Source organism: Squalius cephalus (genome assembly GCF_949319135.1).
Source record: "Squalius cephalus genome assembly, chromosome: 8".
In the NCBI taxonomy this organism is placed as follows: domain Eukaryota; kingdom Metazoa; phylum Chordata; class Actinopteri; order Cypriniformes; family Leuciscidae; genus Squalius; species Squalius cephalus.
The window spans coordinates 25,502,039-25,516,822 of record NC_137129.1 but is presented as its reverse complement, the minus strand read 5'-3'; the positions used below and the strand labels follow the sequence as shown (position 1 = coordinate 25,516,822).

At 37.5% G+C, this 14,784-nt stretch overlaps 1 protein-coding gene across 2 annotated transcripts in view; it reads right to left on the bottom strand.

The window, feature by feature from the left end:
* top2b (DNA topoisomerase II beta) overlaps positions 1-14,784 on the bottom strand; it is a 176,887-nt gene that overhangs the window by 152,187 nt on the left and 9,916 nt on the right. For both annotated transcript variants that reach the window (XM_079878971.1, XM_079878972.1), the window contains exons 6-17: positions 13,670-13,767; positions 13,334-13,546; positions 13,015-13,188; positions 12,560-12,661; positions 12,281-12,418; positions 11,871-12,009; positions 8,523-8,680; positions 3,039-3,164; positions 2,791-2,901; positions 2,605-2,710; positions 2,413-2,522; positions 2,187-2,279 (exon numbers count right to left, since the gene is read on the bottom strand). In XM_079878971.1, the coding sequence (XP_079735097.1) occupies positions 2,187-2,279; positions 2,413-2,522; positions 2,605-2,710; positions 2,791-2,901; positions 3,039-3,164; positions 8,523-8,680; positions 11,871-12,009; positions 12,281-12,418; positions 12,560-12,661; positions 13,015-13,188; positions 13,334-13,546; positions 13,670-13,767 (1,568 nt within the window). The remainder of the gene's footprint in view (positions 1-2,186; positions 2,280-2,412; positions 2,523-2,604; positions 2,711-2,790; positions 2,902-3,038; positions 3,165-8,522; positions 8,681-11,870; positions 12,010-12,280; positions 12,419-12,559; positions 12,662-13,014; positions 13,189-13,333; positions 13,547-13,669; positions 13,768-14,784) is intronic.

The window sequence follows — 14,784 nt, the reverse complement described above, 5'->3', positions numbered from 1 at the left end:
CAGTCTCCAGACCTAAACCCAATCTCTGTGTTTCTCAGCGACAGCCCAGAAACCTGACTGATCTAGAGAAGATCTGTGTGGAGGAGTGGGCCAAAATCCCTCCTGCAGTGTGTGCAAACCTGGTGAAAAACTACAGGAAACGTTTGACCTCTGTAATTGCAAACAAAGGCTACTGTACCAAATATTAACATTGATTTTCTCAGGTGTTCAAATACTTATTTGCAGCTATATCATACAAATAAATAGTTAAAAAATCATACATTGTGATTTCTGGATTTTTTTTTTTAGATTATGTCTCTCACAGTGGACATGCACCTACGATGACAATTTCAGACCCCTCCATGATTTCTAAGTGGGAGAACTTGCAAAATAGCAGGGTGTTCAAATAATTAACATTTGAAAGCCGCGATGTACATCGTGGATCAATAAATGTACATCGTGGATCAATGGATCAATAAAACTAATAACATAAATAACTCCAGAAAGGCCACACTGCAGACAGGATTCGCATTTTACATGCAAATCAAATTAAATCGGCTAAATTACCTGTGCGAGCAGGCTCTAAGTACAGCACAACATCGATGCACCGAAAAAATAAACAATTAATTTACTAAATTAAATTAGAACAGAATATACCTTTCTAATAAATAAAAATACAAAACGAAATAAATCAGAATCAAGTCACAAGATGAGCAAATTGTGTGCAAAATGCCTAAAGTGCAGGGGAACATATATTCAAAACACAAGCCTAGTTAGATTAGATAACCCTGACAGATCAATAAATACAATTAAAATAAAGAAATTATTAAAATAACGATAGTAACCAGAATTTTCAACTTTGTCTTTTTAACTGCAGAAACAACAATAAATGCTAAACTGGAGTGGCAGTCTTTTTAGCTAAAAATGTTCACAGCATTCAAAAATCAAATTAGAACCGGCTGAAAAGTTTTGAAATCACTTGTACCCTACCTGATCGAGAGAACAAATCCAGTCTTTGACTCTGTCTGTGTCCGTTGGAGTCTTTTGTGCGTGCGGATAAAATACATTCTAAAACACTTAACGTGAAAAAACGTTTAACGACTTAATCTCCTAAAATAGTTAAATTAAAATATCAAATTATGTAAAGAAAACGCTTTGAGGAACGCATTGCGTTCATATTCTGGCTACATCTGCTTATCTGCACATAGTATGGTTTCTTAATAAAGTGTGTACTGTGTACATGCATTAAGCCACATTAAAGTGCCTTTTAAGCGTTTTAAAAGCTTTTTTCACGTTAAGCATTTTAGAATGCCGTGGAAAACCAACTTGTTAACGTTGGCCGGCAGAAGTGCGATCATGGTTTTCCTGATCGCACTTGCAGCCTTGGAGAATATCCTTTCTGATGGTTTACATTCACACTTTAGATTTTCTTATCCCAGACATTGTTAAAGATTTAAATCCTTGCCGCCAAGACGCTCCTCAGTCGGTCACGGATTGAAAGTGAAACTTAAATCGGTCACGGGGTGTTTGGATTTATTCAAGCACGTTAAAAAATATTTATTAAAATCTTCTTTCTTTGCACATTTTTATATACAGCATTAGCATAATAGGCTGAATATTAACGTATTGACAGAAAACCGGTAGTTCTATGTGAAATCAGACATTGAGCGCCCTCATATAGCCAAAGTGGCATGATCCTCGTTTCATAACACCTCTGCGAAGATTCGACCGTGAGATATATATATATATATATATATATATATATATATATATATATATATAAATAAATGTATAACTTTTTTACAACACAAATTAAACCTCACTGAACTTAGCTGGACTGTGATGCTATTTTCTTCAGGAAACAAACTTTGTTGTATTATTTTCCTGTTATCTCTGTAAAGCTGCTTTGAAACAATCTGTATTGTAAAAGCACTATATAAATAAATGTGACTTGACTTGACTACTATTTGGTCAGGGTTAAATGATGCATACTGTATAAATATTTTTTTTCATATCGCCTAACCCAAAGCAGTTTAACTGAAAAGTCAAAAGTCATGCCATAATACATTCACACACTTGTTTTGTGTGAATGGGTCCTAATACTCTGTTTCGATACTTCTATATAAAGACTGTTTTAAGAATGTTTATCATTAGAAACATTTCTCTTTCATTTGAGCTGTAGTGTGTAACTGACAGGGAGTCCATACCTCAGGCAGTCCATGCATTCTCCTCTGCCGTCTGTCCTCCATGAAATTAGTCAGCCACTCTTTCCTGTCATCTGTTTTCTTCTTACTGAAAGCCTGAGCAGAGATCACAGACAATGTTAACCAATATGTCAAAGTTATATGCAATTAGTATCTGAATAAATGTTATGTTGCACTAAATGCAGTACAAACAAGATCCAACATTATGAACAGCAGCGAAAAAACTAACCAGTGTAATGGCCGCATCATCTTCGGTGCCATTGTACTTGAACATAATTCGATGTCTTTCCATGTCAGCAAAATATTCCTTTGCTTCTTTGCTTGTGCTGGTACCCAAACCTGACAAATATGTAGTTAACATATAGTCAAGAATGCTGCTTGTTATTTGATGCAGACTTTTTCAAATAAACAGAAAACAAACCTTTATAGTACTTTATGTGCCAAGTTTTAAAATTGTCTGTGTGCTTCTTCCATTCTTCAAATTCTGGGATGCTGTAAAACGATACTGCCTGTTTGTTCTTATTGGCCTAAAGAGAAAGTTTTAGAAACAAGTATAAAAAAACCTTATAAACTGAACTTTTTTGTTGTTGTTGGATGATTATCATACCTTCACAATGGGTGTGATGAACTCCTCCAGGAAGGTGTGCTTCAGCAGAGATGGCCAGTTGTGATGGAAGAAGTTAATGAGAAGACCCTTGATGTGAGAGCCATCTTGATCCTGATAGTACACATAACAGAAATTATGCATAGAGGTTTAGGGAACTCGTGAAAAAACCTGCATGCATTCTGAATAGAAAAGATCTGTTCTCTTAAAAAAATTATCAGATTAAGAACAACTAAAGCACATAATCACACCTGATCAGTCATGATCATAATCTTTCCGTAGCGTAAGCTCTTCAGGGACTCTGGATCTTCATAGCTCTTCTTGTACTGAAGACCCACAATTTTAATGATGTTGTTGATTTCTGCATTCTCCATTATCTACAATCAAAGCAAGGGTCAACTATCAGTTAAAAAAAATCACAGTCAAAATATACTTGATGTTTTAATAAGCAAATATGTTTAAAGTGGAATTTTGGACCAATGAGATTTAACTGGGGCGGGGCTATCCAGTAGGGCTGCAACTAGCGATTATTTTGATAATCGATTAATCTGCCGATTATTTTTTCGATTAATCGATGCTGTCCTCCAAACAATGTGTAATATAAAGCCTATGAAAACAAATATAGTGAATGTATCTATATAGCAGAGGTGCCCAACCCTGGTCCTGCCGATCGACTGTCCTGCACAGTTTATCTCCAACCCTAATCAAACACACCTGAAGCAACCAATTAGCGTCTTCAGGATCGCTTGAAAATTAAAGGCAGGTGTGTTTGATTAGGGTTGGAGATGAACTGTGCAGGACAGTCGATCGGCAGGAGCAGGGTTGGGCACCCCTGCTATATAGGCTATGCTTTACATTATAAGAAAAAAAGGGTTAAAATTCAAACATTTCATTCTAAACCTAAAATCAACTGATTGCTTACTATTTTAAATCAGAAATTAAAACGACTACATTAAAAATGATAATAAACAAAAATAAAACCACAAAATCGTAACTTGTACAAGGCATGAAGAACACATATTCACTCGTCTGAACATGGTAATTATATTACATTTGTAAGAATTGAGAAATTAGAAAATGCCAGACAGTCTGGTTGAAGACAGGACCTTGCTGGAAATTACCATTCGAACTAAAAGACAAAAGTCTCACCTCAGAATACATCTCTTTCCCTCTTCCCCCACCCTCTCTCTCTTATGCTAAAATCACCTGAGATTTACACACAATCTATATGGTTTAAATGTTAACAATTGTCATCCAGGGGTGGGTTTCCCGAAAGCATCGTTGGCCAACTATGGTCGCAAGTTCCGTCGTTACCAATAGAGTTCAATGGACATTGCGATGAACTTGCGACCATAGTTGGCCAACGATGCTTTCGGGAAACGCACCCCAGTTCGGTATCATTTGAAATATCTCAGTGCGACTGGTACAAAGGTCTCATTTCCAAATAAGTAAAACAAAAGGTAATAAGGTTTTTAGGAGTTTAGAGATAGCTGGCACACAAAGGAAGGTGGTCTTCCCATTGTTAGCAGATGTTTCCATGTGAAAAGAGGTCCTGTCTATATAATGGAATGCAGCAAAGAGCTCTGGGCCTTTTTGTAACTCAAGTTGGCCCATGTATCTTAAAGGTGCTGTATGTAACTTTTCTACTAAAATGAATCCTTTTTTTATTGCCTGTGTGTGAAGGGGTTGTAATCACACATTAAAATGATCCACTTTGCGGGGTTTGCTATTACCTCGGAAAGCAAGTATTCTTATTTTTATGTGAAGGTGCCGGGTCGGATTTACCGCGAAATCCAGTGACGTGACCTGCACGCGCGTTCCCGAGCCTCTCGCCTCGTCTAGCCTACTGACTTTGCACTCAACAGCGATGACACTGCAACTTATGACATGGACTTATGACTTATGCAACTTATGACATGTCTGATAACACTAAGAAACGACCTGATCCCAGCACAACACAGACTCCAACACAAACTCCACATATTGATAAACAAAAAAACAAACAAAAAAAAATTCTGCTGAAGCTCGTAAGGCCAGACGTGAATCGCATGAACTTCGGGTGAAAAAACACGGCTCAACATCGGCAGGGCATTTGAATCATGGACAAACCTTATCTACAAACCTAGAATGTACATTTCCTGAAGAAAATGTGAAGTGGTGCTTGCAGTGGCAAAATTCGGCACGGTTGATAGGGTTCCATACTTATCATGGTACGAGCATGGAGGATTAGTTCAACGTCAAGCTGATAAAAGTAGCCTATTATTGTAACGTTGCAGTGGGAGTTTACCTTAATTTCCAGCATGTTGTGTGATGCTTTCTCCGGTGTGTTGCGTCTCAACAGGGCCTGAAGTTAACTTTTTTGACCACCAGCCACTGTGGCAGGTGGATTTAAAAATCCACCCGCCACAGTGACTTTTTACCAGCCAGTTTTTTTTTTGGGCCTCATAAAAGGTGAAAAAAGGAATTGCACAAACATTTGTTCTTTAACTTGTAAGAATACACATTTAAGTGCTGTCAAGTTATTAACGAGATCCATACAAGTAATAATAACTCTTAGAATACAGATATAGACCTAGTGCAGCTCGTATGTAAACGAATCACACGCGGCTGTGTTGATGGCTGGGCAGCTGTTAGTTACAGCGTTCAGGAACCGTTAAGCAGAACTAAATTAATATTGTTATTACTGGTAAAGTTACCGGGTAGGCTACCGGACATTAACTCACCGGTTCCCAACTCCCAACATCTGTGCAACTCAGCGTTGCATTATCATCTCATCTCACCAACAGTTTAATACTTGACTCACACATTCAAACGTAGTCAGAGAAGGGCCTCATCTTTCTCTCCGATCACATATACGTTCCGAAACACTCAAACTGCGCTGCTTTCACAGATGCTTTCTTTACTACAGTAATGTGCCGCCACATTTTTTAGCTAAAATCCAACGAAATGGCTGACTTCGTTTAAATGTCAAAGAACAACAGTTGCAAAAAAAAAAAAAAACCTTCACAAAGACCCGGCCCCTTTAGTTACTGTTGCTATGTCCGACAAGCTACACCGCGCTCACGCCTCTATGGCTCACGCCAAACCATGATCTCACGCAATGAAAAACACATCGCGCAGCAGAGAGGACACTGACAACACGCTGACAGACAAGACAGTCCTGGTTACTTTTGATATTAAACAAAGTCTCAACGTTAAAATTTGGTAATTTTTAAAGAAATTTAGACAATACCGTTTTGTGACTCTGTAGTAGCCTAATGTGTCTTGACAGATCACTGTGGTGCCTCAGTTAAAGCTGCTCGTGAACCGATCATCTCTTCCTTCTAGTTAATTTATAGCATCAAATAAACATGAATTAACATAAGTAGGAATGTGGTTAGTTTTAACTGCGGAAAGATGTCAGTAGGCCTACTCAGTATACTCCGTTTTTTCAAGTTCAAATCCTCCAACGTTGAACTCTCCTGACTGCTTTGTCGGACAAAAAAGGCGGATTCGGCGGATTATGATTGGCCAGATCGCCTGTCAATCAAACTCCCCGCGAAGGGGCTCAGTGGCTACCTGCCAATGTGGCAGGTAGATTGACAGTGTTACCCGCCAACTGCAGAATTCACCCGCATTTGGCGTGTGGTCGGGTGTTAATTTCAGGCCCTGCGTCTCAGTCTGAAGGTACCCACAGTGCTCGCTCATAAATTCGAGCATGCGCTTGTAAATTTATTGGTTGCAATCTGAAACATCACCGCTAGAGGTCGCTGAAAACTACATACAGCACCTTTAATGTTGGCTTTGCATCTCTTATCTTTATTCCAGAGCATTTGGTGTTTTGTATCGATTATCTTATCTATATTTGATTATGAAATTGGCATGATACATTTACCTGACATAATAAATTGTTACATTTGATTATTCTAACTGACTTTGACATTATTTTCATTAAAGAGTTAAAAGGAATAGTCAAACATTCGCTCATATTTAATGATGCACAGATATCATTAAAACCTTTTCGTTTATGGAGTCAGATGAAATAAAGACAGAATACATATTCAAATGTATTGCATTTAATCAAAAAATACTTCGAGAAAGTATTCGAGAAAAGACAATAACACGTAGAGACCTTCCGCGATGGTCAGATGCCGGACTTTGGGCCGATGGAGCGCGAGCTTACACATTAATGGGCTATTCAGTGCCTTTACTGTTACTGCTTTCATAAATATGATTACTTGATTTACATGTAGAATTTGAAACCTACACTTAGGGTGTATTCACACCTGCCTTGTTTGGTTCGATTGAATCGAACTCTAGTTCGTTTCCCCCTTTGGTGCGGACCTTTTGGTCAGGTGTGAATACAGCAATCGAACTCGGGTGCGGACCAAACAATCGAACCGAGACCCAGCTGAAGAGGTGGTCTCGGTACGGTTCCAAACGAACTCTGGTACGGTTCGTTTACGGTGTGAACATGAACCGACCCAATTGCAGAAAACTGCGCCTTTTTATTTGACTGCTCTTATGAGGATACTTAACAAAACGGACATTTTGGCATAATGGTGTGTGTTATTGTTCGTTCAAGCGCGAAAGAGAATTCCGGCGCGCTGTCTGTGCGCACGATACTGTTGCGCGTCTTTTTGCGCGTCGTGTGTGCATCTGGACATTCACAGACAGAGCGTTATCTTTTGTCTTATCGCGCTTAAATGGTTTAAAAGCACGTTCTTTCCGCCGGAACCGTCTTGCAGCACATCGTCGTCTTCTCAAAATCCTAATTACAACATCGTATAGATGACATTGTGTCATATGATGCTCAATAGTTTCTTCATATTGCGTTTGTAGAGAATAACACCAAATCAGTAAAAGAACAAATATTGCATTACGAAATATCTCCATCCTGAGCCTGTTTTTGCACTTCCTGCTTTTCCCTGCTTGAGAATTCTTTTTTATTTTATTTCTTTATTTAAAAGAGGCAGATCACATTAATCAACATGAGGACAAAGTCCAAAATGTAAATGTGCCAGATTTAGCCATACAGGCTAATTTTCATCTGCAGTCTCTAGGTTGATGGTTAAGAGAAAACAATAAATACACTACAACAATACAACAATACAATAAATACATATCAATAAGAAAGCCTTGGATATAGATAAGTAAGAATAACACCACTATTCCTGATCAGGACAACTGGCAGGTTGATGGGAAAAAAAAAAAAAAAAAAAAATTCCTGTCCAATGAATGGACGACCTTAGCACATGTGTGGTTTTGTTTACAAATTTTGGATCACTTGCAAAAAGAGCAGTGTGAAAGTGAACCGTACCAAACTAAAAAAATCAACATTGTATTTGGTCCGGACCAAAGCAAGTGAACTATCGGACTTTCCTGGTGTGAATACACCCTTAATTTCTATCGGTGCTTCGTCTGTTTGACGCACTCATTGAACACTGAAGTATAACAAGACACTTGTTGTCAGAATATGCTAAATGGAAATACTCACGGGACTTTCTAACATTTACAGATAAGGATAAAATGAAAGCTATGCGCTATGGAAAACCCGAATCAGAGGCATTAAACAGCAACCACATCTGTCGAAGCATGAGAGGACAAGACGCAGTAAACACCAGGTCTGTTAGAAGCGCTTATAAATATAAAGCCTATCTCATGTACCTTGGTCAATTTTGTTCTTCATCATTACATTCTCTGCCCTTATTTTCTAGTATGGTTTGTCTTTCGGTGTCAAGATTCCTGCAGCTTACCTGTTTGTGTGTGGCCTCCCTCACATTGAGGATCTTTCCCCTGAGAGGAAACACTCCATATCGATCGCGCCCGATTACTCCTAAACCGGACACAGCCAGAGACTTGGCTGAATCTCCCTCAGTCAGGATCAGAGTGCAATCTGAAGAGTGTTTCCCCCCTACATGACAGAGCAAGAGTTACTCACAGATGAATCAAACATTTTAAACAGTACTTTCATATTTACTGTACTTTAAGTCATCTGCCAAGCAAAGAAGCTGCTATAATATGCAATACAGAGCAAAACTGCAATTACAAAATGAAATAAGCTGTAATTTTTTTTATTGTAAGATTATTTTTGACTATTAAACATATTTTCTGCACCACTTCTCTTTAATATATTATTCTCATTATAAAATTACAAAAACATTACTTTTTAACAGGAATTGAATGTTTTCACAAATAAGGCCTGTTCACACCAACACAAATGTTTGGTCGATCTTTGCATGCGTGTTGTGTGTTTAGACCAATGCCATAAATTAAAATATATTTCACTCTCTGAGAGTAGGTATCACTTATGGAAAATCAGAAATAAACAAAGGCAGTGGTATAATATTATATTTTCTTATCAAGATGCTGATATACATTATTAGGTTTTTTTTTTTTTCATTTTTAATAATATTCTTGTATGCTTAAAGAATCACTCCGCAGAAGTAGCAGTGCTTCGCCTTCTGAGAATATAGTTCCCAGTATCTATATGGTTAGAAGATCGCTGTGACCTTGTGACCTTGTTAAAAAGCTGGCGTGTTCCTTTAATTTGCTTTAACTGATATGTGCTATAACTGATATCTGCAGCAACTTTCCATTTCTGACACACACTCTTTACAAAGAACAGTGAAAAGTCAAACAGTTTTTAAATGTTTTCATCGAGGTGTAATGGAAAAGACCTTAGAAAACCTCTCCGCTAGAGTTGCACGAATGATTGATAAAAGATTGCAATCTCGATTCAAACACCCACGCGATCTTATTTCTAAATGACAACGATTCGCCCGTGTCTATTAAATCTTTGACAAAAATACCACCGGAACATTAAATTCTGTGTTTGCGCTGCTGCTGAGCCAGAGGGAGCATTTGCCATGTATGCATGTAATCTTTTCAACCACACAGTTTCCAGTACTTCTGTAATCACACTCCAGTGTTCAGTGTTCACACTTCAGTATTTCTGTCTTACAATAATTCAAACAATCACAGAAGTACTGGGATAAAAGACACTGATTCAATTGAAGTATTTGAGTGAGTTGTATCATTCGTTGAATCATTATTTCAAACCAATTTTTTTAAATATTAATTCTAATTAATAAAAAATTTAAAAAAATTAAATAGACTGCAGCGTTTATATTTTGACAGAATAATTTACATGTTATTAGTAATTTAAGTAATTTACATGTTATTTTATTTAGTTGTCCGTTCAGAATTGTGGGAGAATTGTGATCTCTATTTGAAACCAAAGAATCGTGATTCTCGCCAAAACTTTAATTTGCTTTCGATTTTCAATTTTTTGGAAGAGTAAAAATTACATATTTGGTTTCAAAAACCAGACGCATTTTCACTTAACCAGTTTTATTTGGAATGTGTCTCAAACCTCCTGATGTGGTTTGAGTGATCGGATTTGAGTCTCGAAAGCTGTTCGGAGGGCATTTACACCTAAACTTTTTACGATCGGAGAAAACATGACTAGGTATAAACAAGCCTGAACTAACCCTTTAACATTCTTTTCAAATTCAAGTGAAAAAGTTTAATTGCAAAGAATTTTTGTTCCCAACATTTGCAAAAAAGCCTATAGTCTTAAAGGACAAGTTCGGTATTTTACACTTAAAGCCCTGTTTACAGATCGTTTCTGATGAAATAGAACTGTTAAGATTAAAATTTGGACAGATGCTGCTGTCCCGAGAATTTTAGGTTTCTTTCGCGTTCCCCAAACCTCCAGAATGGGTGTAACGTTATAGGTGCACTCGAACAATCCTTCCTAATACGCATTAAACTTTCGTTTACAAAGACGTGAAATTCACAGAGTGGTCAGGGGTGTTCACTGATATGCTCACACAAAAATCGCTGCAAAATATGCTTTCCAACAGGTGTTTTACCATTCGTTGTAAAACTGTGGACCTATTTTTCCAAACGTCTCACACCCGTACATTCTTCCGTTGAGAGCTTGAATAATAGACACTCCAGCCCAGTTGGTGGCGATAATGCACCTTTGCAAGCAAACCACTGGCATTTCAGTTTGCGATCCGCCGTAAAAAAAAAACACAAGAAGAAGAAGAAGAAGAAGAAGAAGAAAACAACCCCATTTCCGTTTCCGCGCGGAGTAATACCGTACCTCACATCACATCCAATACAAGTCAATGGAGGAGACAAAAACTACGATAAAACCTGTTGGAAAGCATATTTTGCAGCGATTTTTGTGTGAGCATATCAGTGAACAACCCTGACCACTCGGTGAGTTTCACGTCTTTGCAAACGAAAGTTTAATGCGTATTAGGAAGGATTGTTCCAGTGCACCTATACACCCATTCTGGAGGTTTTGGGGAACGCGAAAGAAACCTAAAATTCTCGGGACAGCAGCATCTGTCCAAATTTTAATTTTAACCGTTCTATTTCATCAGAAACAATCTGTAAACAGGGCTTTAAGTGTAAAATACCGAACTTGTCCTTTAAATGTTTTTTTTTTTTTTGGAGTAGACATTTGATTTTTGGATGAGGGTTTCCACAAAATTCACCAAAATATTCAAATAATACTGGCATACATTACGATCATTTAATTAAAAGCATTCAATGAATCGATTTATCAAAGAAATAATCAACAGATACAGATTATTTAGTTATCAAAATAAACATTTGTTGCAGCCATAGTTCAATTATTGAAGATTATTCAGATTTAAAAGATCAGATGAGCAGCGAAACCATTTAATCTGTAGGGAATGCCATAAACAGGTTGCATTCAGAAGTGGAAGTACGTCAAATCTCTTAAAAAAATTTACAACAGCACCATAAACTGCAGTACGAAGAATAGTGTGTTAAACTTAGTAATGTAATGTATGGCCTTTACAGCTTAAAAGGACTTTTGCCCTGAAACAAAGTGCATTGCAAGCTTCATTTACCAATTGTGTGTATTATGAACTAAAAACTGAACATTTAGCCTACTTCATAGAAAATACCAAGATATATAACATATTCAGTCTAAAAATACAGAAATTAGATTTTTGGACCATATCGCTAAGTCCTAATAAGCAGAACATGATCTTTAAAATCTTCTGATATGGCTGTGGACAGCAGAAAAGAGAAAGGGGGTTTATCTGTCATGAACTCACCAGCATCATTGGCGTCGTCTAGTTTGGGAATTCCTTTAATCTTGCTGTGTTTGACAGAGGAGCATTTCTTGTTGAGCTGTGTCTGAGCCTTAAACTTCACCCAGTTCAGAATGCTCTCCACAATACCACAATTTGTGGCCTATGATGGGACAAATAACTATTACCACAGCTCGATGCTTATTGAAGTCAGCATTAAACCAAATATTCCCAACTGATTTTCTTAATACATGTTACATGTTGTCTTGTGCATAACTCATTGGTCGCAACTTCAGTTTCATGCCGAGTTCAATTCATGCAATTATTTTTTTGGCCCGAAGCTTTTGATAATGAAAGGGAGTCTAAAATTAAAATGTGAAACTTTTCTGTTTTTCTATCATCAGAACCAAGATAAGAGATAATCACACACTTACAGATCTGATGAATTTCTCAGTGAGAGCACATTTGGAGCCAAAGCTTTTGGTCTGTAGAGTCATGTTCTCCTTGGTCTGGGAATCAAAGGTTGGGTTCTCGATCAGGGCATTAACAAATACCCACACATGGTTTTTAACCTGAAATTAAAAGGCATTTTCTTAGAACAGTTGAAACAGTGAATTCTTAGCACTCAACATCTTAAGAGATTGAAGAAGCAAATTTCCAAGTGTTTAAATAGATATTATATCTTGTGAGTGTGTTGAGCAGTGAAAATAAACCTGGAATGGTTTCACAGAGACTCCAGCTTTGTTCTTCTTCTTCACCACTTCAATCAGTTTCGCCACAATTTGGTCCACAACATAGTCAACATGTCTTCCTCCCTAAGATATCACACATCTAATGAGTATTACATTACTTTAAAAAAGCATCTAAACAACAGAGGAAAGATAAGAAACCACCAGTATAGCAGAAGTGCTGACTAGAGTATAGCAGAGAATGCTGTGTTATTGCTCTTAGTTTAGTTGGTTCAACTGTCTAAACGTTACACAATTAATTTCATCCGCTTTAAAGCACCACTGCTATATTAAAACAATCATATTGGGGTCTGGCATACCTGAAACTAGTTTAATTATGCAGGTTTCAGTTAAAACTGATAGCCAACCGACAATTCTGAAAAAGTTTTAATTTTCTATATCCCTAGTTTCAGGAATAAGTAACGGTGTGTTCCAGAGACCTTGGTGGTGGCAATGCTGTTTACGAAGCTGATTTGCTGGAAGCCCTTCTCACTCATGGTGAGACACACTTCCCAGCGCTCATTCACCGTCTCATTCACCACCTTTAGAGCGACTCCCGTCTCATCTAGTTTATCCTTCACATAGAGATCCACATAACTGCGGAAACCATTCACCTGCAGCACGATACACAAAAACATGCTAATTAGAGACAAGAAATGTCTAAAAATGTTTGTATGTCTTTCAGATTTAAAAGAAAATCCTCATCACACTGTTGTGTAGAGAGCTCTTTTTTACTTAAGGAAATGACAGGTTACTTACGGGTAGCTTCTTTCCATTGAGCATGACTTTGACGCCCCTACAAGAGCCAGCCACATCATACGCCCTGCGTGTTAGCAGAGCCACAATGTCCTTATCCAGTTTCTCCATCTTGAATTTGGCCAGATCAGGCTGGAAGGTGACACAGGTGAAGTCATCCCCATCAAAGTATTTGATCTTCGCCTCACTGGTCTTTCCCATGTTCTCCTGCCATGTCTTTGGGAGAGATAGGAGGAGAAAAACTAAGTTAAAGTGTAAGACTTCAAGATAGCTGCAGTTTTATCACAACCACAACATATTTCCTGTATTCCAAATCACCCTTGAGTAAAACGGCTTTACCTGTTTGAAGCTGCGTTTGTACTCCTTGCAGGCTGTCTCTACTGTAAACTTTAGGCTGAATATGTTACAGAGTTTAGCACCATATCCATTCCTGCCACCTGAAGAACACAAGATTGATGAGTTACAATTAATCAGCTGAAAACTCATCCTTAACATGTGCAAACAGCACACCTGCATCTAATTTGCATAAGGCTGCATGATCATGACAAAAATCATAACTGTTGATTATTTCTCTTGATATTGTAATAGTGATTATTAATCGCGATTAATCTAATTTATTTGTGAGGGGCAACTGCATGTCCTCTTAGCCGCATGAAAAACAAAGCTTGATTCAATCCGGACTGCGAGAACGGTTGAGCTATTTTACTAATCCTTATCCTACAGTTTAAAAAGTGAGCAGCGCGTCAAAACAACAGAGCCATACACACCACAAGCACTCAGGGAGATTTATGACAATGATCTTTTGCCGCTATATGCGGTAATATTTGTATCTAACACCAACTTTCACTACAACGCTGCAGAAAATGAGAATGCAGCAAAGTAAAAATATTTTTATCTGCATGTATGACTGCAAGCATCCAAATAATCTAGGTTTGTTACAAGTTAAAGAGTCGCCTTTAGGCGAATAACATTTTATTCCGTCAATCAGCATTGCTAAGAATATTTCATAATAAACAATGTTCTAATTGAGGAAATTATTTGGCATGGATGGCAAGGAAAAACTTTTTTGTTTTCTGCTCATGATGAGAGTGTTTTGATTATTAGTTTATGTATATTGTTTGTTTGTGGTTTAAGGAAAATATTGAAAATTGACCACTTTGACACAAATTGACACAAATTGTCCAAATTGTCAACCGTATTAAATTTAAAACATTTCCCTTAAGAGAAAAACTCTGAACCCTACTCACTCAACAGTAATTAATGATAGAGAGGGCGAACATATGAAAATGAATGTAAAAAAAGAATTTAACAACCACTAAAGATGTGAATACAGGGCAGTGCACAGACATTTTGATGACCAGTTGCCCAAAGCAAGAAAAAAATTTGTTCCGCTACCTAAACAGGGACATTCCAAAGATTTCTATTCTTTTAATATACAGCTAGTTATAAATACA